The sequence below is a fragment of the Dryobates pubescens genome, chromosome 23, assembly GCF_014839835.1.
Source record: "Dryobates pubescens isolate bDryPub1 chromosome 23, bDryPub1.pri, whole genome shotgun sequence".
In the NCBI taxonomy this organism is placed as follows: Eukaryota; Metazoa; Chordata; class Aves; order Piciformes; family Picidae; genus Dryobates; species Dryobates pubescens.
In genome coordinates this window covers 15,632,754-15,659,079 of record NC_071634.1, presented here as the reverse complement: position 1 = coordinate 15,659,079, position 26,326 = coordinate 15,632,754, and the positions used below count along the sequence as shown (strand labels likewise).

General features: G+C 65.9%; 4 protein-coding genes across 4 annotated transcripts; 1 reads left to right on the top strand and 3 right to left on the bottom strand.

Moving 5' to 3' along the window:
- Positions 1 to 1,239: 1,239 nt before the first annotated feature.
- On the bottom strand, positions 1,240 to 7,417 carry LOC104308769 (RING finger protein 145). Its single transcript, XM_054172105.1, has 10 exons — positions 7,006 to 7,417; positions 6,495 to 6,603; positions 6,314 to 6,405; positions 5,605 to 5,840; positions 4,954 to 5,129; positions 4,280 to 4,420; positions 3,058 to 3,240; positions 2,740 to 2,887; positions 2,200 to 2,556; positions 1,240 to 1,614 (listed from the first exon to the last, which is right to left on the bottom strand). Exons 1-10 carry the CDS (start codon positions 7,172 to 7,174, stop codon positions 1,240 to 1,242), a joined length of 1,986 nt encoding a protein of 661 aa, XP_054028080.1. The 5' UTR covers positions 7,175 to 7,417.
- A 2,487-nt stretch (positions 7,418 to 9,904) lies between these two features.
- LOC128898420 (C-type lectin domain family 4 member F-like) lies at positions 9,905 to 13,268 on the top strand. Its single transcript, XM_054172104.1, has 7 exons — positions 9,905 to 9,971; positions 10,130 to 10,246; positions 11,036 to 11,130; positions 11,842 to 11,898; positions 11,995 to 12,141; positions 12,810 to 12,922; positions 13,010 to 13,268. The coding sequence occupies exons 1-7, from the start codon at positions 9,905 to 9,907 to the stop codon at positions 13,164 to 13,166; spliced, it is 753 nt and encodes a 250-aa protein (XP_054028079.1). The 3' UTR covers positions 13,167 to 13,268.
- Positions 13,269 to 14,893: 1,625 nt separating this feature from the next.
- AP5S1 (adaptor related protein complex 5 subunit sigma 1) lies at positions 14,894 to 16,313 on the bottom strand. The gene is made up of 2 exons (XM_054172275.1): positions 16,103 to 16,313; positions 14,894 to 15,413 (listed from the first exon to the last, which is right to left on the bottom strand). The coding sequence occupies exons 1-2, from the start codon at positions 16,276 to 16,278 to the stop codon at positions 14,987 to 14,989; spliced, it is 603 nt and encodes a 200-aa protein (XP_054028250.1). The 5' UTR covers positions 16,279 to 16,313; the 3' UTR covers positions 14,894 to 14,986.
- Positions 16,314 to 17,885: 1,572 nt separating this feature from the next.
- CDC25B (cell division cycle 25B) lies at positions 17,886 to 25,333 on the bottom strand. The gene is made up of 16 exons (XM_054172377.1): positions 25,182 to 25,333; positions 24,827 to 24,960; positions 24,013 to 24,064; positions 23,265 to 23,306; positions 22,589 to 22,625; positions 22,355 to 22,453; positions 22,159 to 22,278; positions 21,794 to 21,928; positions 21,609 to 21,683; positions 21,120 to 21,296; positions 19,574 to 19,669; positions 19,182 to 19,244; positions 19,003 to 19,101; positions 18,533 to 18,666; positions 18,332 to 18,443; positions 17,886 to 18,088 (listed from the first exon to the last, which is right to left on the bottom strand). The coding sequence occupies exons 1-16, from the start codon at positions 25,307 to 25,309 to the stop codon at positions 17,948 to 17,950; spliced, it is 1,644 nt and encodes a 547-aa protein (XP_054028352.1). The 5' UTR covers positions 25,310 to 25,333; the 3' UTR covers positions 17,886 to 17,947.
- Positions 25,334 to 26,326: the final 993 nt, after the last annotated feature.

Here is a 26,326-nt window from a genome sequence, read left to right as displayed (position 1 = left end):
GAGGGGAGGGGGCTCACCCCAACCCCCACCCCCCAGCCGGATCCCACAGACCAGTCTCTCCTCCCATCCTGCTAATGGGATCCAGGCCCAGGGGAGCAGCATCAGGGTAAGTGCAGGGTGGGGCCGAGCTGCAAGGGGGGCCCCCACTCACCACCTCCCCAGGGACCCCCAGCTCACAGCCCTGCAGGAGCACTGCTGGTACCGGGAGGGTGGCTGCCCTGGCACCGGTGCTCCTGGGAGGGTGGCTGCCCTGGCACCGGTGCTCCTGGGAGGGTGGCTGCCCTGGCACCGGTGCTCCTGGGAGGGTGGCTGCCCTGGCAGTGGGAGATGGGGACCCCTGCACCGCCAGGATCCTGTCCCCAGACCTGCCCTCCCATGGCGGGGGACAACGGTGGGGGCCTGGGCAGGGCTGGGCAGTGGCCCCAGAGGGAAGCCTCAGTCCCAAGGTGGCACAGGGACAGGCATGGGAACAGGGCTCTGGCCTTGGAGCTGGGAACAGCAACCCACAGCAAGCCCGTGCCATTCTGTGCCAGACCTGTGCTATCCCATGGCAGACCCACACCAACTGCATGCCATTCTGTGCCAGACCTGTGCCATCCCATGGCAGACCCACACCAACTGCATGCCATTCTGTGCCAGACCTGTGCCATCCCATGCCAGACCCACACCAACTGCATGCCATTCTGTGCCAGACCTGTGCCATCCCATGCCAGACCCGTGCCATCCTATGCTAGGTGCATACCAAGCCCCTACCAGACCCACACCAAGCCCACATCATCCTGTGCCCAATCTATGCCACCCTGTGCCAGACCCACATGAAGTCAACACCCTCCCCTGCCAGAGCCACTCCCCCCCAGACCAAGGCCAGGCTGTACCTCCCCAGGAGGCCCCCAAAACCTCCTAAGCAAGCCCCCCACCCCAGCCCCCATGCCATCTAGCGAGGTAAGGCCAGAAGGCAGATCGGTACCCACTGGGTACCCACCAAGTGCCCACCCTGCCCCTGCGGGACACGCTGTGGACATGGCACAGGCCTGGGCTGGGGCAGCAGGCTGGCAGAGGGCAGCAGCCTGGCAGGGGTGGGTGAGAGGAGCAGCCCTGGCCCTTGGTGCAGCCGCTTCAGCTCCGGCTTTATTGCAGAAAGAGTCCGTGGGCACCTGGGCACCCCGGTGCCACACAGGCTCCTGGCCCCACTCTGCCGCCACAGAAGGACCCTGGCACCAGGGCTGGCAGTCTGGGCTGCTAGGAGGGGCGGCGGCCACGCTGGCAGTCCTCATCGTCCCTGGTGCCGAGCCGAGGGCTGGCAGAAGGCTGCGGCGGGTGCTGGGCACCAGGGTGGCACTGCCCCGAGGCCCCAGCTCCATCCTCTGGGTCCCCTGCGCCGTCGCTGTGCCGAGCTGGGGCTGGACTCCGGGTGGCAGCTGAGCCCCCTGGCACCTCCTGGCCGTGGTTCAGCGCCGGCACGGCCCCCAGCCCGCTGGCACCGCTGGCAGCGCCGGGCACCGCCGTCACGGGCTGGTGGCACAGGGGACAGGTGTCCTGCACGTAGAGCCACTTGCGCAGGCAGGGAGCGTGGAAGAAGTGGCTGCAGGGGGTGACCACTGCCACCTGCATGTCCTGTGGGCACAGACAGGATGGCACCCAGTGGGCAGGGTGCCCAGAGGGGTGCCTGGTCAGGGGAGGGGATGGCAGCCAGCAGGCAGGGCACCCAGAGGGGTGGGCAGTGAAGGGACAGGATGGCACCCAGCGGGCAGGGCACCCAGAGGGGTGGGCAGTGAAGGGACAGAATGGCACCCAGCAGGCAGGGCACCCAGAGGGGTGGGCAGTGAAGGGACAGGATGGCACCCAGAGGGGTGGGCAGTGAAGGGACAGGATGGCACCCAGAGGGGTGGGCAGTGAAGGGGCAGGATGGCAGCCAGCAGGCAGGGCACCCAGAGGGGTGGGCAGTGAAGGGGCAGGATGGCAGCCAGCAGGCAGGGCACCCAGAGGGGTGGGCAGTGAAGGGACAGGATGGCACCCAGAGGGGTGGGCAGTGAAGGGACAGGATGGCACCCAGAGGGGTGGGCAGTGAAGGGACAGGATGGCACCCAGAGGGGTGGGCAGTGAAGGGACAGGATGGCACTCAGCGGGGTGTCTGGTCAGGGATGTCCCCTGGGGGGCAGGGTGCCCAGAGGGGTGGGCAGCGGAGGGACAGGGCCTGACCTGGAAGCAGATGGCACAGACGTCGTTGTGGTCCCGCAGCTGCCCGCCGGTGGCCCGGGGCAGGGAGTTGATCTTCTTGGCAGCCTCCCTGCGCAGCAGGAAGCTCCTCCAGCCCGACTGGGCTCGCAGCCAGACGTTGAAGTAGGAGTGGATGATGATGACAGAGGCTCCCATCCAGCTCCACTCGCCCAGCAGGGACTCCCAGGTGCCGTAGGCCACCACGCAGACGGCCACCAGGAACTCCAGCACCCTGCTGACGGCGTTCACCCAGTAGATGATCTCGTCCATGCGCTCCAGGGGCCGGTCCTGCAGCAGCTCCACCATGAACAGGCTGTAGATGAAGAGGGTGCCCATCACCTGGGGGGGGGGATGGCACGGTGGTGGCGGCGGGCAGCTGGCAAACCGCACGCCTCCCCTGCCCGCGGCGCTGCCAGACCCGGCTGGGGCGGCCCCAGGAAGCTGCCGGCCGGGGAGGGCCGGGGGGCGAGCTGGGGCTGCTGCGCCTGCAGCGAGCTGCAGACCAGGATGAGGAGGCCATACCTGCAGCGAGGTGAGCATGCAGCTGGAGACCAGGATGAGCAGCCAGAAGTCCAGCTGGAAGAAGTGGGCGATCTTGTAGGCCATGAAAGAAGGGAAAACCAGCAAGAAGAGGCACATGCTGACGCCACGGAAATGCTTCCAGGGGCTCCTAGGGGAGGCACAGCTCAGCGGGGCCATGCCCACCCCAGCAGCACCACCCAGCCCTCCCCTCCCCAGGCAGAGGGGAGAGGGGAGCGAGGTGGAGGGACCCAGGCTGGCTCCCCCTCGCTGCCCCCAGGGTAAGGGGGGGGCGGGGGGGAGGCCAGGCCCTCCTGGTACCTGTTGCGGGAGGCCCCCAGCGCCAGCACGATGGGGTCGGCGATCTCGATCATGGACTGCAGCGTGGAGGTCACCACGATGAAGAGGATGATGCTGAGGAGGAAGGTCCTCTGGAGGATCTGCAGGTCGAGCAGCCCTGTCTGCAGCGCCAGCAGCAGCAGCGTCACGCCCTCCGTCACTCCCCTGCCAGCAGTGGGGCACCTTGTGGGCAGCCGTGGGCACGTGCCAACAGGCCTCTGCCGTGCCCTGGGCACCCCCTGGGGCGCGTGTCCCGGTCACGGGGGGGGCTCGGGACCCCCCCGTGGCGATCCCCTGGGGCCAGTTCTCCTCCACCTCTTCGTCAGTGATCAGGCACAGGGGGTCCAGGGGACCCCCAGGACGTCTGCAGATGGCAGCAGGCTGGAGGCTCAGAGGGCCCAGGCCAGGCTGGAGGCTCAGAGGGCCCAGGCCAGGCTGGAGGCTCAGAGGGCCCAGGCCAGCAGGGTGGCCAGGTGCCAGGTCCTGCACTTGGGTCACATCAACCTCAGGAACGCTCCAGGACTGGGGCAGAGTGGCTGGAAAGCGCCTGGCAGAAAAGGACCTGAGGGTGCTGATCAGCAGCTGGTTGAACATGAGCCACTCTGTGCCCAGGTGGCCAAGAAGGTCACCAGCACCCTGCTCTGGATCAGCAATGGTGTGGGCAGCAGGAGCAGGGCAGGGATTGTGCCCTGGAATGGGTGCTGGTGAGACAGACCCACACCTTAGATCCTGGGTTCAGTTTTGGGACCCTCACTCCAAGGACATTGAGGTGTTGGAGAGTGTCCAGAGCAGGGCAATGAAGCTGGGGAAGGGTCTGGAGCAGAAGTCTTGTGAGGAGCAGCTGGGGGAGCTGGGGTTGTTCAGCCTGGAGGGAAGGAGGCTGAGGGGAGACCTCCTGGCTCTCTGCAGCTCCCTGGAAGGAGGCTTGGTCTCTTCTCCCAAGGATGAAGAGGAAATGGCCTCAAGTTGCACCAGGGGAGGTTTAGGTTGGACATAAGGAACGATTTCATCCCCTTGAGGGTTGTCCAGGCCTGGCCCAGGCGGCCCAGGGCAGTGGTGGAGTCCCCATCCCTGTGCAGATGTGGTGCTGAGGGCCACGGCTCGGTGGTGCCCTGGCAGTGCTGGCATCCATGGCCTCAACGGTCTCTTCCAACCCAAACCATTCTGCAGCTCTGTGCCACCCCAGCCCCATGCCAGGGCTCACCTGTGCATGACATTGCCATTCTGGAAGGCACTGAAGCCCAGCAGGTAGAACTTGCAGAGGTTGAGGACAGCCAGGGCGAGGTAGGAGACGGTGAAGGTGAGGCCGACCAGGGAGTAGGGAGTGCTGCAGCACTCGGCCGCGCTGCAGGCGAGCCTGGGCTGAGAGCGGGGCTGCAGCCACAGCCCAGCCCTCCTCATCCTCCCCACAGAGCCCTGCTGGGGCTGCAGCCACAGCCCAGCCCTCCTCATCCTCCCCACAGAGCCCTGCTGGGGCTGCAGCCACAGCCCAGCCCTCCTCATCCTCCCCACAGAGCCCTGCTGGGGCTGCAGCCACAGCCCAGCCCTCCTCATCCTCCCCACAGAGCCCTGCTGGGGCTGCAGCCACAGCCCAGCCCTCCTCATCCTCCCCACAGAGCCCTGCTGGGGCTGCAGCCACAGCCCAGCCCTCCTCATCCTCCCCACAGAGCCCTGCTGGGGCTGCAGCCACAGCCCAGCCCTCCTCATCCTCCCCACAGAGCCCTGCTGGGGCTGCAGCCACAGCCCAGCCCTCCTCATCCTCCCCACAGAGCCCTGCTGGGGCTGCAGCCACAGCCCAGCCCTCCTCATCCTCCCCCCAGAGCCCTGCCTGAGTGAGGATGAGCTCCACCACCCCCTGCCCCCCACCTCAGTCTCTACCTGCTGAGGAGGAGGAAGAGGAGGCCCTGTTGGGCCAGGGGGCTGCTGGAAGAGGTGAGGAAGGCCGAGAGGCGGAGGGTGAAGAGCGCCAGCCAGAAGACGAGGAAGAGGAGCGGGATGGCCAGCTGGCTCCAGAGGGACACCCCCAGTGCCACCAGCCGGGACAGCTCCAGGGCCTGGGAGGATGGACGCGCTGTGGGGCTGCCCCTCAGCACCCCCCCCCCCACACAGGGGACAGGGGAGGTGTGGGGGGGCACAGCTGAGTGAGGGGACAGCCCTGCAGCTGACCCCGCACCAAGCCAGGCTCAGCATTGGACCCTCTGGCCCCCAGCTCTGCAGACCCCACCCCACAGCCCCCAACCCTGCAGACCCCAACCCTCCAGACCCCAACTCTGCAGACCCCAACCCTGCAGACCCCAGCTCTGCAGACCCCACCCCACAGCCCCCAACCCTGCAGACCCCAACCCTGCAGACCCCATCCCACAGCCCCCAACTCTACAGCCCCCAACCCTGCAGACCCCAACCCTCCAGACCCCATCCCACAGCTCCCAGCTCTGCAGACCCCATCCCACAGCCCCCAACCCTGCAGCCCCCATTGCTGCAGCCCCCTGCCCCACAGCCTCCCACCTCCCAGCCCCCCGCCCCTCTCACCTGGGCGATCTGCCGGCAGGCAGCAGCAGCCAGCTGGAAGGGCAGCAGGAGGTGGGAGGCCAGGACGTAGAGCACCTGGAGGGTGGTGAGGGCGGTGGCGAAGGTGTCGAGCAGGGGCAGGGCACGGAGGGGCAGGCCGCAGAGCCGAGCCAGGGCTGGCAGCGCAGGGGCACCGAAGAGCCACGGCTGCCGGCTGCGCATCAGCAGCGAGCAGAGGGCACACAGGCAGAGCTGGCCTGAGGGCACGGGGACAGGCATCAGTGTGGGCTCCTCACCGCCAGAAGGACGCCGAGGTGCTGGAGGGTGCCCAGAGAAGGGCAAGGAAGGGTCTGGAGAACAGGGCTGGGGAGGAGCAGCTGAGGGAGCTGGGGGTGTTCAGCCTGGCGAAGAGGAGGCTGAGGGCAGACCTCCTGGCTCTCTGCAGCAACCTGAAAGCAGGTCAGAGCCAGGCGGGGGGGCTTGGATGTGTCACTGTCACCCAACACAACACCCCACAGGGTGACAGCTCCTGGAGCTGGAGACCCTCTCCCTGCCCGGTGCCACCCCAACGGCAGGAGCGTTTGGTGGGCTCAGAGCAGCTGTCAGAGAGAAGGGACACCTGGGGGCTCAAACTCCATTAAGTGGGCAAGGGACATTCCAGGAGGCCAACAGCCTGTCTGTGGGGCAGAGATTTTGGGGTGGCAAGGGACACTTTGAAGGGGGGGCTCACCTGCAAGGGTGGTGGCAAGGCGGCCGAGCGCCGCAGGGTCGTGGTACACAGCACCCTGGTCACCAAACTCCAGCTCCCGGCGGATGTAGTCCCTGTGAGGACAGTGGCTGAGTCCCCAGCCCCCCACCACTGCACCCCAGTTCCCCCCAGGACAGCCCCTCCTCGGCCTCCCAGGTCTCACCTGGCTGCTGTGTGCCCCAAGGCGAGGAGCAGGGCGGTGAGGAGGTGCAGGTAGAGTTTCACCAGGGACTGCACCGGCAGCACCAGCACCACCAGGCACAGGATGTGGCCTGCCAAGGAGGGGGGGCAGTAGGGTGAGATGGCCCCAAGGGGACAGTCTCACGTCAAGGGGGGTCAGCAGGGCTTGGGACAGCAAGAGCACTAACATGGCCAGCCCTTGGGGCGTCCTCAAACGTGGACATGCCCTGCAGTGTCCCCTCGTGGAGCCAGCTTGGCCAGGGCCTGGGTGTCCCCTTGTGTCCTCATGGTGGACATCTCTAGGGTGTCTGTGTCCCCATCCTACCCAGCCCTGGCACGTTCTGCCATATCCCCAACGTGATCATCCCTGGGATGCCCTCACTGCGTCCCCGGCCATGTCCACTCATGTCCCCAGCCTGTCCACTCCCGGGGTGTCCTTCAGGGTGTGCCTAGCCTGCCCCCTCGGGGTGTCCCCATCGCGCCGCAGCCCTCACCCAGACCGCAGGCACCCCGGAGGGCGGCGGGTCGGAGGAAGGGGGGGTCCCCTCGGCGGGGCCGCAGCAGCTCGCCGATGGCCGCCGCGTCCCAGCGGTACAGAAGGTCCAGCAGCGCCAGCCCCGGTACCCTCAGAGCCACGTTAGCCACCGCCTCCAGCCGCGCCATGGCCCCCGGGACGGGGGGTCCCCGAGTCCCGCTCCCGGCTCGGGAGGGGACAGAGGGGACCCCCCGAGGCTACCCCGACTGGATCCGCCGAGCCGGCAGGGGGCGCCCGCTCCGAGCCCAGCTTGTCTGCGCGGCCGCCTCCCGCCGGCGACTGGCCCCCTCTCGCTTTCGCTCCCGTTCCCTTCTCCGTTCCCTCTTCGGGAACGGCCCCCGCCGTCCCGGTCCTTCCGCCACTTTCGCTTTCTCCCGCACCGCCCCTTACGCCCGGCGTGCAGCAGAGAGGCTTTGCGCCTGGGCGCCGCGCTGACGCCAGAACCGCCATCTTGGAAGAGGGCGCAGCGCCCTTTTTCGCGCTGCTTTCCGCCATCCTGAGTATGGGCATAGGGCGGGAGGCGGGGCCATCAGGGAGAGAGGTGCAGCCCTCAGCGTGACGTCACACCATCGCCCAACCCCGCGTCAGCCATCTTGGGTGTGGGCAGACGGTGAGGGCAGGCTCTGGCTGCCATTTTGATAGGGGAATTGGGGGTGCTGCGGAAGGCTGGGGTCCCCTGGGGCAAGACGGGGTCCCCTGCCCCCAGGAGGGCCTCAAGGATTGCCTGGGGCCCTCAGGGGTCTCTTCAAATCCCTTGGGACCGGATGAGGTCCCTTGGGGTGAGCTGGGGCTCTCTGGGGTGAGCTGGGGCTGGAGGGGTCCCATGGGACTGGCAGGGCTCCTGCAGGGCTCCGTGGCCTCAGGATCTCCACGTCCTCAGGGCTTCCGTGGCTATGGTGCAGGACGTGCCCTGGTGCACTGCCACGAGCACAGTGAGGAACCCAGGAGCCCCTGGGGTGAGGATGCAGCCAGATCCCTCTGTGGAGGGGCGCCAGGGCAGGAGGGGACCCGCAGCTGCCACGCTGCTGGCTGCAGAGCCACAGTGACAGCAGTGGGGATCCCGTCTAGCCCCAGCCCTGCTGCTGCTGGCACGGGCACAGCTCTTGCTCTGCTCAGGGATGCCAAGAGGAGAGGCTGGTGCCAAATTCCAGAGCTCACCCAGCAAGCACAGCGCAAGTCCCACCACAGGGTCTGGGCTCAGGAACCATCCCACCAGCTGGCTCAGTGGGCACAAGGATGGTCTGATGGGCACAGGGAGGAACCCAGGGGTGCAGTGATGTGGACATCACAGCAGTTTGGTGATGATGTTAAACCTCCACCCAGGGTAGAGAGGTCTGGGCAGAGCAGAGGCTGGGCAATCGCCAGCTGCATGGAGTTCATCTAGAGCAGGTGCCAGCTTCTCCACCTGGCATGAGGCTACACCTGGAAACTGGAGGACAAGGGGCTGGAGAGCAGCCCCCCTGGCTGGGACTTAGGCTCCATGTGGAGTGAGTTGAGCACCAGTCACCAAGTCCTGCCTGCAGCCCACGGTGGAGCCTGAGGTAGTCAAAGACTCGCAGAGAATCCCCAGTTGGAAGGGATCCATCCAGATCCTCGAGTCCAACCCCCTGCTCCTCACAGGGGTGGTCCTGGTGGGGCTCTTCCACCTCCAGACGTTCTGTGCCCCTCAGGTTTGCTGCTTGTGCAAGCCGCAGCCGAAGCTTCCTTCCTCCTGCCCGGCTGCTTCCTCTTCCTTTGGTCACTTCTCCAGCACCATCCAGCTCTTGGTGATGGGCACACCGGCCCTGACTCACCCTCTTTCACAACACCACAGCCCCTGCCCGCATCCTCTTGTCCTCTGACGTCCCACACGGCTCAGGACCTCAGTGGAGCTCATGGATTGGGTGCTGCTGTGCCCCTGAACACACCACAGCTGGGATGGACCCTGCCTGGGGGTGGACACCACAGCTGGGATGGACACCACAGCTGGGATGGACCCTGCCCGGGGGTGGACACCACAGCTGGGATGGACCCTGCCCGGGGGTGGACACCACAGCTGGGATGGACCCTGCCCGGGGGTGGACACCACAGCTGGGATGGACACCACAGCTGGGATGGACCCTGCCTGGGGGTGGACACCACAGCTGGGATGGACACCACAGCTGGGATGGACCCTGCCTGGGGGTGGACACCACAGCTGGGATGGACACCACAGCTGGGATGGACCCTGCCTGGGGGTGGACACCACAGCTGGGATGGACACCACAGCTGGGATGGACACCACAGCTGGGATGGACCCTGCCTGGGGGTGGACACCACAGCTGGCATGGACCCTTCCTTGGAGGTGGACCCACAAATGATGATGGGGAGGAGGAGGAGTTGGCTCTCTCCTGGAGTTCAGGGGTCCCCTTGATTGCTGAATAATGATGATGATGAGGAGGATGGGGATGGGGAGGAGGAAGAGTTGGTTTGCTCCTGAAGTTCAGGGGTTCCCTCAATTCATGATGATCATGATGATGGTGGTGAGGAGCTGGCTCCCTCCTGGGATTCAGGGGTTCTCCCAACCCCTGAATGATGATGATGGTGATGATGATAGTGAGAAGCTGGCTCCCTGCTGGTATTCAGGGATCTCCCCAACCACTTCTGCCTCCAAGGGTGGGAACACAAGTAGCTCTGGGACAAACCCAGGGTGCCAGTGGCGGTCAGGTGCCACTCGTCAGCAGATGATGCCACCCGGGGCGGGGGGGCACACGCCTGACACCCTGCCTGGCAGCAGGAACTGACACCCACAGACTGTGGTGGGTTGCCCAGCTGCTGGCTTCCCTTTCCTGGCACTTTCAGCGTGTGCCAAGGCTCCAGCAGGAAGCAGCTCCCCAGGGATGGCCGCCGGGGGACCAGACCTGTACGAGACCCTGCAGATCCACTACCCACCCAGCCCCCCCCGAGGTGAGCCCTGGCACCTTGGCACGCTGGGGGGGGAGGGGGAGGGCGTGGGGGTGTACCTCTGCCCCTGGCCAGCGCCTCTCCCGGTGGGGAGTAATTTCAACCCCCCACAGCTGGCAGTGCCAGGGTGGCTGAGGGCATCTCTGGCTTCTCCTCCGCAGCGCCGGCGCCCAGGTCCCGTCCAGCCACACCCCGCTGGGCCGTGGGCACCGTCCTGGCGGTGGGCACAGCGGTGGTCCTGGTGCTGGGAGCTGCCCTGGCTGTCATCATCGCCTTGCGTAAGTGCCACCGGGCTGTGCACAGCCACGGGGCTGCTGGGGGGCGGGGAGACAGCCCCTGGCACCCCTCTCCCCTCCTGGGCAGAGGTGCAGGGGGCTGCAGGATGGGGGGGGGGCAGCTATGGGGGCTCCATGGTGCTGTGGGGCAGGGGACATGGTTGTGATGGGAGCGGCTGTGGGGTCTGTGATGATGTGGGGCAGGGGGACAGAGAGAATCAGAACTGTCAGGGCTGGAATGGGCCTCAAGGCTCAGCCAGCTCCAACCCCCTGCCATGGGCAGGGACACCTCACACCACAGCAGGTTGCTCACAGCCACCTCCAGCCTGGCTGCAAACACCTCCAGGCAGGAGGCTGCCACCACCTCCCTGGGCAACCTGTGCCAGGCTCTCACCACCCTCATGGGCAACAACTTCTTCCTCACAGCCAATCTCAATCTCCCCACTTCTAGTTTTGCTCCATCCCCCCCAGTCCTATCCCTCCCTGACACCCTCAAAAGTCCCTCCCCAGCTTTCTTGGAGCCCCCTGCAGATCCTGGAAGGCCACAATGAGGTCTCCTGGGAGCCTTCTCCTCTCCAGCCTGCACAACCCCAGCTCCCTCAGCCTGCCCTCAGAGCAGAGCAGCTCCAGCCCTCTGATCTAATCACCACGTGGGGGTGGTGGGAGCAGCTGGGGGGCTGTGGGGCAGGGCTCTGTGGTGCTGTGGGGCAGGGGCTGTGGTGGGAGCAGCTGTGGAGCTGGGGCTGATGGTGCTGTGAGCAGTTATGAGGTCTCTGTGTCGCTGTGGGGCAGATGTGCAGAGCCAGGCGGAGCTGTGGGAAGCGCGGGCAGAGCTGGCAGCAGCTGGCACCTCTGGGCTGCTAGACCCCAACAGTGAGTGGGACCCTGTGGGCTGCTCTCTGTACCCCTGCCCTCCCTTTCCTCTCCCCAGACCCTGTTCCCTATCTTCAATGTCCCCAGCTCTTGTCCCCAGCTTTTGTCCCCATTGCCTGTCCCCAGCCTTTATCCCTATGTCCTGCCTGCAGCTCCTGTCCCCAGCTCCTGCCCTCCTTCCCTGTCCCCAGTCCCTGTCCCCAGCCCCTGTCCCCAGCCCCTGCCCTCCTTCCCTGTCCCCAGCTCCTGTCCCCAGCCCCTGCCCTCCTTCCCTGTCCCCAGCCCCTGCCCTCCTTCCCTGTCCCCAGCCCCTGTCCCCAGCCCCTGTCCTCCTTCCCTGTCCCCAGTCCCTGTCCCCAGCCCCTGTCCCCAGCTCCTGCCCTCCTTCCCTGTCCCCAGCCCTTGTCCCCAGCCCTTGTCCCCAGCCCCTGTCCTCCTTCCCTGTCCCCAGCCCTTGTCCCCAGCCCCTGTCCTCCTTCCCTGTCCCCAGCCCTTGTCCCCAGCCCCTGTCCTCCTTCCCTGTCCCCAGCCCTTGTCCCCAGCCCCTGTCCCCAGCCCCTGTCCTCCTTCCCCGTCCCCAGCCCTTGTCCTCAGCCCCTGTCCCCAGCCCCTGCCCTCCTTCCCCGTCCCCAGCCCCTGTCACCAACCTCTGCCACCCAGCTATTGTCCCCCGCCCGTGATGCCAACCAGCCCACTGCCATCTCCTCTCCCTGACCCCACGGCAGGTCCCCCGAGCTTCGTCGAGAGCCCAGCAGCGGCGCAGAGACGCAGGGACCGGCTCGGTAAGGTGCCTGGGAGCGGGGCTGGCAGCCGTCCCCGAGCGGCCCTGGCCCGGGCAGCTGGCACCCTGACCCAGGGCTGCCCCCTCCGCAGGGCAGTGGCTGCAGGGGCTGTCGCTGGGCTGGAGGTACCACGCGGGGATGATTTACTTCTTCTCGGCCGACCGCAAGAGCTGGGTGGACGCAGAGGCTGCCTGCCGCTCGGCGCACTCGCACCTCACCTCCGTCACCAGCGCCGACGAGCAGGTGGGCAGGCGGCTGGCACCCCCCAGCGGGCACAGCCCCCGGCGGGCACAGCGCCCACTGACCCCTGCTGCCCACACACCCATTGACACCTCCTGCTTGAGCATCCTCCTGCCCATGCAGCCCTTGATACCCTCTGCTTGAGCATCCTCCTGCCCATGCAGCCCTTGATACCCTCTGCTTGAACATCCTCCTGCCCAGGCACCCCTTGATACCCTCTGCTTGAGCATCCTCCTGCCCATGCCCCCCTTGATACACTCTGCTTGGGCACTCTCCTGCCCATGCACCCCTTGAGATACCCTCTGCTTGAGCATCCTCCTGCCCATGCACCCCTTGAGATACCCTCTGCTTGGGCACCCTCCTGCCCATGCACCCCTTGATACACTCTGCTTGGGCACTCTCCTGCCCATGCACCCCTTGAGATACCCTCTGCTTGGGCACCCTCCTGCCCATGCACCCCTTGATACCCTCTGCTTGGGCACTCTCCTGCCCATGCACCCCTTGATACCCTCTGCTTTGGCATCCTCCTGCCCATGCACCCCTTGATACCTTTCTCTTGCCCATGTACCCTCCTGTCTGGGCACCCATCAACACCTCCTCCTGCCCACAGCCCTGTCCTGCCCATGCCCCCTGCTGTGCCTCCCTGCCCACCCCCATGCCCTGCCCCACAGGACTACCTGGCACGGGAGGCACGGGGAGGCTCGTACTGGATCGGACTGGAGGCCACTGGCCCGGGGAACTCCTGGCGCTGGGTGGATGGCACCACCTACTCTGAGGCCCAGAGGTGAGCAGGGGGGTGGGGGGGGGACCAGGGGGTGCCTGGCACCTCTGGCACACCCCCACACACACACATTGACCCCAGCTCTGGCAGTTTCTGGGCGCCAGGGCAGCCGGACAGCACCGACCACGGGCGGTGGGGCCAGGAGAGCTGTGCCCAGATCCACCCTGTTGGCAACGGGCTCTGGAACGACCACAACTGCAACTTCACCTTCCCCTGGATCTGCAAGAGGAGCCTGATGCCACCCTGACGCCACGGTGCCAGCCACGGGGATGTCCATGGTGCCAGATCCACCGGCAGCCACGCTGCCAGCCACACCGCTGCGTCCGACGCCAACCACGCTGCCAGCCACACTACCGGTCCCTTGCCCTGCCTGGGCGACCCTCCCGGGGACCTCTGCTCCCCCTCGAAGCGGGGCAGCTCCCAGACTGATGCCCAGGCCCCGACGCTGCCAATGCCTCCTGCATGCCGGTGCCACCCCCGCACCCGGAGCCCCCTGCCCAGCTGCCATTAAACCACTCCCACCGCACCTCCTCCGCCTGCCTCTCGCCCGCCCTGCCGGGGGGGCTGGCTCCACCCCCGCCCAGAACACAGCCAGGCGTCCCCCAGCCTTGGGCACCTTGGTTGGCATCAAGCTCTCGTGCTGTGGGGGTCCTGCAAGTGGCATGGGAGGGGCAGATCTGGCCCCTGGCCCTGTGAGCGTGGTGGGAGGGGGGCACAGGGACCTGCCTGCAGCACCCACAAGTGTGCCCAGCTGGCATCACGGCCAGCAAGACCCAGCCCAGACGAATGCCCACCACCTCTGCTGCCCACTGCCCCCTCAGCTTTACTGCTGTGGTCACTGGGGAGACATTCTGGGGCCTGCCCCCCTCGGGCAGCCCCTACACAGGGCCAGGCAGCACCCAGCCCATCTCTGGCACACCGGTGGTGGTTCCCCTGGCACCCAGCAACTGCCAGGACAGGACCTGTGCCCTGCAGAGCTCCATGGGCTGCTGTTGTCACCTCCCAGGGTGTCCCTCACATCTCACCCACCCCAAGAGGCACCGTCTGGGGACAGCCACTCCGCTGTGCCAGGCCCAGGGCCACCTCCTGTCCCACTGCCCGGTTATTTCATGCTCCAGCTTGGGGACCCTGGGGCACCAGGGCCAGCTGTGCCATGTCCCCAGAGGTCCCTGCTGTCCCAAGGTGACCATCTCCAGCCTTCCTGACCTGTGGCTGTTGCTCTGGGCACCCTCCACCAGCCCCACAGCACCCAGCTGGGGACACTCCAACCCAGGGTCCCTCGTGTGGAGGGGATGAGGGCACCCAGCACCCATCCTGGTGCCAGCTGGCAGAGGTTGGGCACAACCAGCCTCTTTTTGCTGTCCATGTATGACCTGTGGAGCCACCCCCCACCATCCTGTGAGCACGAAGGTGGCAGGAAGGTGGCACCATCCCAGCTCCAGATGGATTTTTATCCCAGGCTCCCAGCATGGTTGGAAGGGACTGTGGCTGGAGATCATCCAGCCCACCCCCCCTGCTAAAGCAGGGCACCCAGAGCAGGCTGCCCAGGGCCACAACCAGTTCTGTACCATCAACCAGCTGGCTGAGGGTTCACCTCTGTCCCTTCACCCACGAAGATGTTGAGGAAGACAGGAGCCAGGGAGGGCCAAGGTGAGCTCCAGCCCTCCCTGCACTGCTGAGCTCTGTCCTTCAGCCAGGTCTCAGGAGCCAGGGAGGGCCAAGGTGAGCTCCAGCCCTCCCTGCACTGCTGAGCTCTGTCCTTCAGCCAGGTCCCAAGCCAGCCTTACTGTCCCCTCAGCCACCCCCACGCTTCCTAACCGTGGACACAACACTTGGTGCCCCTCAGACCTCTTGCTCCATAGAATGCTTTGGGTTGGAAGGGACCTCCAAGATCACCGAGTTCCAACTCTCCCTTGCACTAGAAGGCATCGAGAGGGATCAATGGACTCGACCTTGCTCTTTCTTTTGGTGGCTCTTTGCTCTTTTATTCTCAAGCCACTTGGCTCTGGACCATCCCCCCCTTGGGGCTCAGCCCCTCTCCCCCCCAGCACGATGCTGAGTCTCAGCTCAACGAACTATTTTGATGCCCAGCTCTCGGTCTACAGCTTGGAGGAAATGCTGGTTGAGGAAAAGCATCTCCCCATGAGGCAGGAGCCGATCCAGGAGCCCATCAGCCACCTCAGGTCGCAGCAGGACATCGGCACCGGGGCCCAGGAGGTGCAGGGAGTGGAGCAGACGAGGAGCCAAGCGGCGTAAGGTGATCTCGGCCAGCGAAAGGTTCTCCTGGGGGTCACAAACCAAGGCCAAGGCGACGGCCACCACTGACAGCCAGGCCACTGTCACCCTCTCGGGGAAGGGGTCGCCAGGGGGCAGCTGGAAAAGCCCCCCTGGGGCGTCCTGGAGAGGGATGGGGTCGTCTGGGAGCTGGGGGAGTTGGGGGGACAAGGGGCGAGCTGAGGACGACTGGAGGAGGCGGCACTGGGAGGCCACTTGTCTGGAAGAGAAGGGAGACCCCACCCCATGTTTAGGTGGGTCACCATTTGGGGGGGGGGGGGGGGGCAGAGCTTGGCAAGACCCCCAGGGCCGTGGGATCACGGCCCTGGGGGTCTTGCCAAGCTCTGCCCCCCCACCAAGTGGCATGAAGGTCCTGGGGGGGGGGTCCCACTGAACCCAGCAGCCCCGAGGAGAATGGGGGGGGGTCCCACTGAGTTTGGCATCCCCACGAAGGAGGGTGGGATCCCATGGAAGGGGGAGGTGTCACCACCCTAAGGGTCCCAGGAAGGGGGGGATGCTGAGGGTCCCACCGAGCCCCGAGCCACCAAGGAAGTCCAAGGGAGTGGGGTGCCACCACCCTAGGGTGCTCAGGAGGACTAGGGGGGGGCGGATCATAAATCTGGGGGTTCCAGGAAGGGGAGGGTCATAGTGCAGGGGGTCCCACATGGCACAGCATCCGCGGGAAGGGTCCCACGGAGCGGCGTGTCCCTTGGACCGGGGGGGCCCACGGAAGAGGAGGGACCACCGAGAGAAGGCTCGCACGGAGGATGGGGTCCCACGGCGAGGGAGGGTCCCGCGATGGGGGTGTCACTGAAGGGGGATGTCCCACGAGGGGAGGATTCCCACCCCGGGGATCCCAGCCCGATCCCAGCCGCATCCCCGGGGTGGGCGGCAGGGGGTCCCCGGTACCTGGCCACGGCCAGCAGCTGCTCCTTACGGCGAAGGCGCTGCCGGGGGGGGGTCCCCGGCTCGGGAGGGCTTCCGAAGGTTCGCGCGTACAGCACGCGGCAGGGGGCGCGGCCCGAAGGGGCGGGGCCGGGGGTCTCGGGGCCGCCCAGCGCCAGCAGCACGAGCGCGCGCACCATGGCAGCGCCGCGGGACCCCCGGCCCGCGCCCGGGCCCGCGGCGTGGGGCGGAGCCGAGCCGCTCCTCCCGCAAGTTGCTATTGGTCAGCAGGGGCCGCGGGGGCTCCGCTGGGATCGGCGCAGCTCGCGGGAGCGGCGCGGGTTGGCCGATGAGTGGGCAGAGGCGGCGGGGATTGGTTGGGCGGCGGGGGGTAGGGGGGAACTTGGTGCCCACCCACTGCACGGGAGGGGCGCCGTGATTGGCCGAGACGACGCGAGCGCGCGCTGACTGGCGGCTAGCAGCCGGTGGGCGGAAGAGGAAGGCGGAAGTCTGGGCTGGCATAGGGGTGCAGGGAGCAGCATGCTCAGAACCTCAACCAACCTGACCTGCAATGGTGCCAGCCGTGAGGCATCTACCGCCCCGCTGGGCAACCTGGGCCAGGGTCTCCCCAACCTCCACTGAGGAGCTGCCTTCCCCTTTAAGCACTGAAAGCCCACCAGAAGGTCCCCCCGGAGCCTTCCCCAGGCAAAACCCCAACTCTGAGCCTGGCCTCACAGCAGCATTGCTGTGACCTCCTCTGGCCCCACTCCAACAGCTCCCTGTTGGTGCTGTGCTGAGCACTCCAGGGCGGACTCCAACACTGCAGTGGGGGTCTCAGCAGAGGGACAGAATCCCCTCTCTGCCCCTGCAGCCCACACTGCTGGTGACCAGCCCAGGGCACAGCTGTCTCTGGGCTAAGCCAGGGCCACCAAACTCCTGTAGCCCCTTCACTTTGTGGTGCAGTCACAGAGCAGGACAGGGATTTGTTCTCTCTCCTGAAGGAGGAGTCTTTAAACAAGTGTAAAAAAAAGCCAAAGAACAGAATACATGAGGACAGCCCCACGGTGGCAGTTCTGGGCCAGGGACACGCTGCCCACCCTCCCCAGCTCACCCCTTCCAGGCAAGTGCTTGCCCGACACCACGGCAACCCACTGGGTTGCCCAGCTCCAGGGTCAGGGTGAAGCCCCTCCTGCCCCACAAAGTTAACCAGAGAACAAACTACTTTAAATAAGGGGTCCAGCTCCCCCCAAACAACCCCAGGCTGAAGCAGTCAGTGACAGTTATGAGGGGCACCCCCCCACACCCACCTCTGTAGCACCCACTCAGCTGCCGAGGAGCTTTAAGTGCTTTACAGCTAATTCTGCCACTTAAACCCCTCCTGGGCCACTCCTCACCCTCCCTGAGGGGCACCCAGCCCTAGAGAGGGTCTGCCCAGCTCCATGACCACCCCAGGGCTCAAGTGGCTTTCTCAGGTTTGGCACAGTCCCCTCTTTGGCCCAGGGTGCAAGGGGAAGGGGGTCCCTTGGCTCAGGCCCCAGAGGAAGGCTGAACCTGGCAGTGACTTGGGAACAGTCCCAGGACTGTCATGTCCCCATCCTCTGCTACAGCCACCCCCAGCCACCAGTTAGGGTAAACCCTAACCCCTTTTTTGGGTTGAAGAAAAGGGGTCAAACCACAACCCTGCCCCCCTGCTGCTCTGAAGGGCACTGTGCAGAGGAGGGCAGGGGGTGGCCAGGTTTCAGGCTGGAAGATGGTGCTTGATGGTAGCCCCAGGAGCAGTGAGGGTCTCCTGGGAAGGAAAGGGGTCTCCTGGGAAGGAAGGAGGTCCCCAGGGAGGGGTGGGGGGCTGCGTGGGGACCCCCATGCCCATCAGAAGTTCTTGAGGCGGCTGTAGAGCTCCCGCTTGCTGCGTTCCCCGGCCCAGGTCCGGCTCTTGAGGCGGAACTTGCGCAGGTCCTCCTTGAAGTCCTCGTGGTGCATGGGCCGATAGTCCTGGGGCTCACAGTGGCTCTGGGCAACCATGGCCACCATCAGCACTCACATTGTGGGTGGGAACGCCCCCACGCCCCTCCCAGGGGCAAACCCACCCCCTCCAACCACTGCAGGTACCAGCCCACAGAGGATGCTCAGAGCCAGACCTCTCTTCCCCTGCCCAGGGTAGGGTTTGGGGAAGAGGAAAGAGGTTTTGCACCTCTCTCCCAGCCCAGGACGCCCCTTCTCACACAGAGGGATGAAATAAAGGGGGTGGCTCACCTGGTACTGGGGGAAGAACTCTCGGTAGCCCCCCTTCAAGACGTAGAGCTCGGGGTAGTGGAGGTTGGGGTACTCGTTGCAGGCTCGGTCCTTCTCCCTGACGAACCGGCACCTGCGGGGCAGGGGGTGGGGGCAGGGCATTGGCACCAAGCCAGCATGTGGCCGTGGCTGGGGGGCTGTCCACCAGGGCCCCAAACTCACATCCTGGGCCCCCTCTCCGAGGAGAATTCACAGTGGAAGATGACAATGACCCTCTTGCTGGCATCGAAGGGCACGATGGGCTTCTTCAGCAGGAACTCCTCCACGTCCCGCTCCAGCGGCAGGTTCACAGCCCCCTGGGGAGGGAGAGGAGGAACCTTCATCTCCCCCCTGCCCCCTGATTCAGCTAGGGGCAAAGGGGCTCAGAATGCTGCCCTCAGCATCCCCCCAACCCTATCTGCAGGGGCACCATCACCCCTCCCTCCTTTCAACCATCAGCATTCCTCCTGTACCTTGGGGCTCAACACCTTTGGGGGTGTTGCTCAACCTCTGTGGGAGGCTCAGGACCTTTGTGGGGGGCTCCTCAAACCCTCTCAGGGGCAGCTCAGCCCCTCTGGGTAGGGTCAACCCTTCTGAGGTTTGATGACTTGAGAACCCCTCCACCCCATGCCCAGGCCAGGGATGGTTCTCACCTTGATGTGTCCTCCCTCGTACTCGTAGGGGTACCTGCAGTCCACGATCACACAGCTCTCGATGAGGCTGCTGAACTGCCCTGTCAGCACAGCCACCATCTGTGGGGGGGAAGCTTGTCACCAAGGAGGGGGACACACAGGGGGCTGGATTTGGGCAGAGGAGGCTGCTTTGCCTTTACCATTTCAGGGGAAATGTACTTCAGGTCCTGGTGCTTCCCTTCCACTGTCTGCAGGACATAAGCCTGGAGAAGCAGCAGGAGGCTGGGTCAGGATCTGTTCCATCCTGTCACCAACTCCCCCACAGCCCAGACCACCTCCTGCCTGCAAGGTCTGCTCCCTGGGAGGGGACCAATCTACCCAGCCTGATGTGGCAATGGCACAGGGCTGGCACTGGAAGAGCAGCAACTGGGCTCTCAGTCTGCTACAGCCTGGAAACTCACAGCCCCAAGTCCCTTTGTCCTCAAGCACAGGCCACCAGCTGCATTCAGGCACCAGTGCTGGTGGTCCCCCTGTTTCAGGGGAAGGGTGGAGAGGCAGCACCCCCAGACCCACAGCATTCCCAGGGTCCTACCTTGGAGAAGTCGCCAATGAGCTCTCGGTGGTCGTTGGCCAGCAGGTTCTCGATCTCCTCGTGGCAGTAGGACCTGGAGCGCAGCAGCCTCGCTTTCTGCAGGGACACAGACCACAGACACCCCCCTGGCATCAGCAGGGGCTCTGGGGCATGGCACAGGCACAGAATCCCCCCACCCCAGCATGGTAGGGGGTGGAAGGCATCCCTGGAGATCACCCAGTCCAATCCCCTGCTAAAGCAGGGTCACTCACAGCAGCTTGCCCAGGATCACAATGTCCAGGTGGGTTTGGAAGCTCTCCACAGAAGGAGACTCCACAGCCTCTCTGGGCAGCCTGAGACAGGGCTCCAGCACCCTCACACCAAAAAATTTTCTTCTCATGTTCAGATGGAACCTCCTGGGTTCCACCTTGTGCCCACTGCCCCATGTCCTGTCCCTGGGCACCACTGAAAAGGGTCTGGCCCCAGCCTCTTGCCCCCTGCCCTTTAGCTCTTGCTGAGCATTGCTCAGCTCCCCTCTGGGGCTGCTCTTCTCCAGGCTCAACAGCCCCCAGGGCTCTCAGCCTTTGCTCCTCACAGAGCTGCTCCAGGCCCCTCAGCATCTCTGTAGTCTCTGTGGGACTCTGTCCAGTAGTTCCCTGTCTCTCTTGAACTGGGGAGCCCAGACCTGGAGCCAATACTCCAGATGTGGCCTCACCTGGGCAGAGTAAAAGGAGAGGAGAACCTTCCTCGACCTGCTGACCACACTCTTTTGAAGGCACCTCAGGAGACCATTGGCCTTCTCAGCCACCAGAGCACATTGCTGGCTCATGGTGAACTTCTCCAGCAGCGTTCCCAGCTCCTAACCTCCTGTCCTGCTGCAGGAGGCCGTTCCTCCCCATGCCCAGGACCCTACACTTGCCCTTGTTGACCTTCCTGGGGCCGCTCTCACCCAGCCCTGCAGCCTGCCCAGGTCTCACTGGCTGGCAGCACAGCCTGGCTGGGTGTCAGCCACTCCTCCCAGCTCTGCACCATCAGCACACCGAGGGTTCACTGCGTCCCTTCACCCAGGTCCCCTTGAATGAAGATGTTGAACAAAACCAGACCCTGCCCCAACCCCTGGGGAACACCATGTGAGCTGCAGGCCTCAGGAGGAGACTTGATGGGGTGCTTGGTGCCACGGGTCAGTTGTTTAGGTGGGTTGGATTGGTTGATGGGTTGGATGTGATGATCTTGAAGGGCTCTTCCAACCTGGTCTATTCTATTCTATTCCATCTGGCACTCGGCTGGTAGTCAAGCATCAGGGCTGGGTGACCATTAAACTAAGCTCTGCACCAGCAGTCACAACCCTCTGGGCTCTGTCCTTCAGCCAAGCCTCCATCCACCCCACGCCTCCCAGGCTTCCCCAGGAGGATGTTACGGGAGAGCATCTGAAGCCCAGCTGAGAAGCTGACACCCCCACTGCTCTGCCCTCCTCTCCTCAGCCAGCGGTGCTCCCACAGGAGGCTGCCAGGCTGGGGGCCAGGCTGGCCCACGGCAGGGACACCTCCCCCGCCGCCGCCTCACCCACCGGCTCCGCCGCCGCCTCCTCGCCGGGGGTCCCGGCCACGCTCTTCCGCCGCTTGGTCTTGACGGGGGTGTCCCTGTCGTGGGGCCGCTCGAGGCGCTTCAGGATGGGCCTGATGACGCTGCTGGGCATGGAGGGCGAGCGGAACAGCTGCCGGCACTTCCCGCGCCGCGCGCCGCACTGCGCGGAGACACGGCGTCACCACGCCGCCGGCGCCGCCGGCCCGGCCCCCCCCGGGCCCCCCACACCCCACCCAGGGGCAGAGCCACAGGCAGAGAGCCACGGAGCGCTCCGGGCTGGAAGGGACCGCCAAAGCTCACCCCGTCCGACCTCCCCGCGGTCAGCGGGGACATCCTCAGCTAGATCAGGCTGCCCACGGCCCCCAGGCTGTTTCTGTTCACCAACCAACTCCTTCACCAAAGACCCCCCATGCCACACCCCACCATGGATGTCCCAGGGGGGCTCCATGAAGCCCTCCAGGCTCCCACATACCGGCTCTGCCTCCTCCTTCCTCACCAGCGGCGCAGTCAGCAGGTTCTCCATGCCCTGTGGCACGTCACCATCGCTCTGCCAGGGACCACAGGGAAAAGAGAGGGTGGATGAGTCCCACCCAGCTGCTTCCTGCCCCATCCTGGTCAGGGATGGAATCCATGCCCAGGGTCCATCCAAACCCCTACCTTCATCTCCTCCTCATCCAGGATCTCCATGAAGCCATCATCTTCCTCCTCAGACATGGAGGAGGTCAAGGAGCACCGGCGGAGCACAATGGGGCTCTCACCTTTGGGGACATTTTCCTTCTCAGGGGTGTCAAACTGGGGAGGACACAACACATGTCTCAGGAGTGGGGAGAGCCCTGCTCCAGCCCTGTGTGGAGGGAGGAGTTCCTCCCCAGTTCCCATCCCCCTAGCCCCTTCTGCTCCCATAATGACAGTTCCCCAGGGCAAACAAGGAGGCTGGAACAGCAGGTCCCAGCTTAGCAGCCCATGCAGCAGGACCCCCAGCCCTGGACCACCCCCCCAGAGCCCCCTCCCGCCCCTCTCACCAGCAGGTCAGGTGCAGAGCCAAGTCTCTGGGCAAAGCGATCCTTCCCCACGCTCTCATCGCTGGCGGCCAGCCGGCCACGCTGACCTGGCCTCTGGGGCTTCTTGAAGACAAAGCCCTCCTGCAGGGCGGGGGCACGGTGTTAGCACCCCCTTGCCCCTTCCTCGGCTCCCCCCCGGCCTTGCTGCCCCCCTCACCGTGTCCTCAGGCTCCCTCCGGCCTCTCTTCTCGCAGCCGTTGAACTCCCGGGCGTGGGAGATGTTCTTCAGGGCTGGGCTGGCCCCCAGGAGCCGTGGCTGTGGGGCAGGTTGTGGGGGTGAGAGGGCTGCACAGCCACTCTGCCCCCCCCCAGCTCCCTCAGATGCATCGTCCCAGGGTGCAGCAGGATCCATTCTCCCCCAGCTCAGCCCTGCAGAGCCCCCAGGACTCACCGGCAGCGACTGGATCCTCCGGATAAAGAGCTTGTTGCTGCAGGAAGCAGGGAAAGAAAGGCATGGAGTGAGAGAAGGTGGCATGGGCTGGTGGTGCCACCCCCAACACCAGGCTGGCATGAGCCTACCCGGGTCCCCACAGCGGGGCAAGACCTCCCCAGAGCTGGCACAGCTCCCCAAAGGACCCTGGGGCAGCAAAAGCTCCAGATGCTGAGCACCACCCCTGGCCTAGTCCCGAGCCCGAGGAGGACACAGGGACAGCCGTGGCTTTGGGGACAGGGACAGCCTGGCTTTGGGGACAGGGACAAACAGGGTACAGGGACAGCCTGGCTTTTGGGTCTGGGGATGGGGACAGTAAGGGCACAGGGACAGGGGACAGCCCTGGGTTTGGGGACAGGGACAACCTGGCTTTGGGGACAGGGACAAACAGGGTACAGGGACAGCCTGGCTTTTGGGTCTGGGGATGGGGACAGTAAGGGCACGGGGACAGGGGACAGCCCTGGGTTTGGGGACAGGGACAACCTGGGCATGAAGACAGTTTGGCTTTCAGGTCTGGGAACAGGGACAGGCAGGTGACACAGCCTGGCTTTTGGGGGGGTTTTGGGGGCAGGGCCAGTGTGGGCATGGGGACAGGCTGGCTTTAGGGTCTGGGGGCAGGGCCAGCTTCTTCACTCACTCTTTGAGAACTCTCCCAGTTTCCTGCACTGCTTTCTCGAAACTGCCAGGAGATGAAAAATGAGATTAGGGAGGAGGGGCAGCAGCCCAGGAGCAGCCCAGCCCTGGTGATGAGGTGCTGGGAGCCATCTCAGCCCCACAAAGGGTTAAAACCCGTCTGGACACCACTGGTTTCAGGCTGGGGGAACCCCAACCCTGGGCGGGGAAGGGGTTGGAAGCAGCACCGCCGGGGTGGTCCAGGGCCCCCTGCTGACCTCTCTTCTGGCCCAGACAAAGGCGGCGGCGACGGCTGGCAGCGGCTGCCGCTCTCCACCTGTATGTAAATGCCCACCCCCGCCCCTGCCGCGGGATGCTGGGCGTGCTGGGGACACTGGGACGCTGCCCGGCCGCCATCTGGCCACGCCGGCGGGACGGGGGCTGGCGCGCCCCCCCATAGCTGAGCACACCCCCACAGCTGCTCCAGCACCGCCATCTGCCCCCAGTTACTCATTCACCGGCACATCTGTCGGGGCTGGGTTCTGCCAACGGCTGGGGACGGGGTGACAAAAGGCACCGGCATGAGGGGGGCTTGGGGGAGCAGCTGGCACAGCACCCCTCAGCCCCTGCACAGAACAAGGTGGGCAGCCCCGGGGGGGTGGAGACAAAGGGGAAGAGGGACAGCCCCCGGGGCTGGGGAAGGCATGGGACAAGGGAAGCAGCCAGAGGGGCGAGGGGAGGTGGATGTGACACGGAGGACAAGGGACACTCACACTTCCTCCAGCGCCACGGGGTCCTCCTGCGTGGGGGAGTCCAGCCCCACTCCTGCAAGAACAAGGGGCAGGGGTAGCACCGGCTGGGAGGGAGGTTTGGGCCCCACTGGGGACCCAGCCATGTCCTACCCCCAGGACCCGATCCTAGAGGGTCCTTTGCAGGATGTGCCCCCCCCCATCCCGGCTGGGCTGCACCGGGAAGGGTCCCACGGCCAATGGCACCCACTGGGTGCTTATGGGTAGGGGCCCTCACCCACTCCCATGGCATAGCAAACGGGGTGGCACTGCCCTGGGAACCACCCAGGACGTCCCATGTCACCCGGACCAGGAACCCCACCGGCGTGGCCCGTGGTCCGAGCCCCAGGAAAGAAAGGCCACGGGGGGGGGGTCGGGGGAGCGGGACGGGACAGCGAGGGGAAGGAGCTGCGGCCAGAAGCGCCAAGGAGGAAGTCCCAGTTTGAAGGAAGTCCCAGTTTGAAGTCCCATCCTGTAGTGCCAGCTTGAAGGCAATCTGTTTGGAGCCCCAGTCCGCAGGAAAAGCCCGGGGCGGGTTCCCGGTTTGCGGGAGAATCCCAGCTCCGACTCCCAGCCTGCAGCATGCGCGGGGCTAAACGCCCGGCGGGGCGCACTCGCGGGGGCTCCCACGCACACCCCAAGACCCCCCCCCGCAACTCCCCCACCCCCCTGCCCACATGCGGGAACCCCCTCCCCCCACGTCCCACTGCCAGCAGCACACCCCGCAGCCCCAGCCCCGGGGGTTCGGGGCGGCAGGCAGCACCCAGCACACCCCCTCCCTCCCCCCGCCGGTACTCACCCGCGTCGGAGGACTCGGAGGACACGGAATCCCGGGAGGAGCCCGGGGCCACCGAGCCGGGAGCCATGTCCCTGCCAGCCCACCGGCCCTGCAGGGACAGCCCCGCCACCCGCCGCTTCGGCGTGTCCCCGTGGCTGCAAGGAGTGGCGGGGAATGGGGGGGGTCAGCCCTTGGGGACACCCCCGCCACGGGGCAGCGTCCCATCACCCCGGGACCACCCTCCCCAACCCCCCCATACCGCCACGGGACAGCGCGGGGAGGCGTAGCGGGGGGGGGGGAAGAACACAACAGCACCCACGCGTGGGACGATCCCCCCCCGCTTCCCCAGCCCCTCCACCCCCTAGGTGCCACTCACCTGCCCAGCCCCGCCAGGTTGTCCATGCCCAGCGCTAAGGTGCTGACCGGCGACATGGTTGGTGGCGACACGGCGATCGGTGCCACAACCGCCAGCCCGCGGGACCCGGGGCCGCCCCGCGCTGCCATCGCGGGGAGGGTGCAGGCGACTGGGGGGGGCCGGAGGGGGACAGGGCAAAAGCCAATTAGTCCGGGGTTAATTAATAGAGCTCGGAAAGCTTTACGTGCTTCCCCCGGCGGGCCGTGCCCGGTGCCCGCTTTCCCTCGGGGCGAAGCGGGGGGGGGAGGGGGGCCCGGGCGGGCGCGCGCTGCCGCCGCCCCTATTTATATTCGAAAAATAACAGGGAAGAGGCAGGGGCGGGGCCCGGGCGGGGCGGGGCCACCGAGCGGGAGGGGGCATGGCCCAAAGAGGGGGGGCATGGCCGGGGGGGTACGGCCTGCGGAGGGGAATAGATGGCCCGAAGTGGGGGCATGGCTGGGGGGTGCAGCAGGGTCGTAGCTGGGGGCAGAGGGGGGCACAGCCCGACGTGGGGGCACGGCTGGGGACACACATGGCTGGGGGGTGCAGCAGGGTCACGGCTGGGGGCAGAGGGGGGCACAGCCCGATGTGGGGGCCCGGCTGGGGACACACATGGCTGGGGGGGGCAGCAGAGTCACGGCTGGGGGCAGAGGGGGGCACAGCCCGATGTGGGGGCACGGCTGAGGACACACATGGCTGGGGGGTACCACATGGCTGGAGGAGGGGACAGCAGCGTGAGAGGGACACATGGGGGGAGGGGGCAAAAGACAAAGCGGGGGAATGGCTGGGGGGGGTACACCGGGGGGGGCTCGGGGACATACATGGCTGGGGAGGGTATGGCTCAAAGCTGGGGGGGGAGGGGAGGGCGGTGTGTGCATGGCTGGCAGGGTACAGCAGGGGTGGGATGGATGTGGCTGCAGGGGGCACAGCCCACAGTGGGGGTATGGCTGGGGGGACACACGCATGGCTGGAGGGTTGCAGAGGGACGTGGCCTAAAGTGGGGGGAAGGCACAGAGGGGTTTGCAGCAGGGATGGGGGGACATGGCTGGAGGGTGGCATGGCCCAAAGTGGGGGCATGGCTGAGGGAGCACATGGTTGGGGGGGTACAGAGGGATGTGGCCTGAAGT

Coding starts and splice junctions, on each gene's coding strand:
- CDC25B (XM_054172377.1), bottom strand. CDS start 25,309: ATGGCAGCGCGGGGCGGCCCCGGGTCCCGCGGGCTGGCGGTTGTGGCA. Junction 22,626..23,264: donor ACTGGGAGAGTTCTCAAAGA/GTGAGTGAAGAA, acceptor TGCTTCCTGCAG/CAACAAGCTCTTTATCCGGA. Junction 21,929..22,158: donor GCTCTGCACCTGACCTGCTG/GTGAGAGGGGCG, acceptor TGTCCTCCCCAG/TTTGACACCCCTGAGAAGGA.
- AP5S1 (XM_054172275.1), bottom strand. CDS start 16,278: ATGGTGCGCGCGCTCGTGCTGCTGGCGCTGGGCGGCCCCGAGACCCCC. Junction 15,414..16,102: donor CAGCTGCTGGCCGTGGCCAG/GTACCGGGGACC, acceptor CTTCTCTTCCAG/ACAAGTGGCCTCCCAGTGCC.
- LOC128898420 (XM_054172104.1), top strand. CDS start 9,905: ATGGCCGCCGGGGGACCAGACCTGTACGAGACCCTGCAGATCCACTAC. Junction 9,972..10,129: donor CCCACCCAGCCCCCCCCGAG/GTGAGCCCTGGC, acceptor TCTCCTCCGCAG/CGCCGGCGCCCAGGTCCCGT. Junction 12,923..13,009: donor ACCTACTCTGAGGCCCAGAG/GTGAGCAGGGGG, acceptor CAGCTCTGGCAG/TTTCTGGGCGCCAGGGCAGC.
- LOC104308769 (XM_054172105.1), bottom strand. CDS start 7,174: ATGGCGCGGCTGGAGGCGGTGGCTAACGTGGCTCTGAGGGTACCGGGG. Junction 5,130..5,604: donor CCTGCCGGCAGATCGCCCAG/GTGAGAGGGGCG, acceptor CCATCCTCCCAG/GCCCTGGAGCTGTCCCGGCT. Junction 2,557..2,739: donor GCATGCTCACCTCGCTGCAG/GTATGGCCTCCT, acceptor CCCCCCCCCCAG/GTGATGGGCACCCTCTTCAT.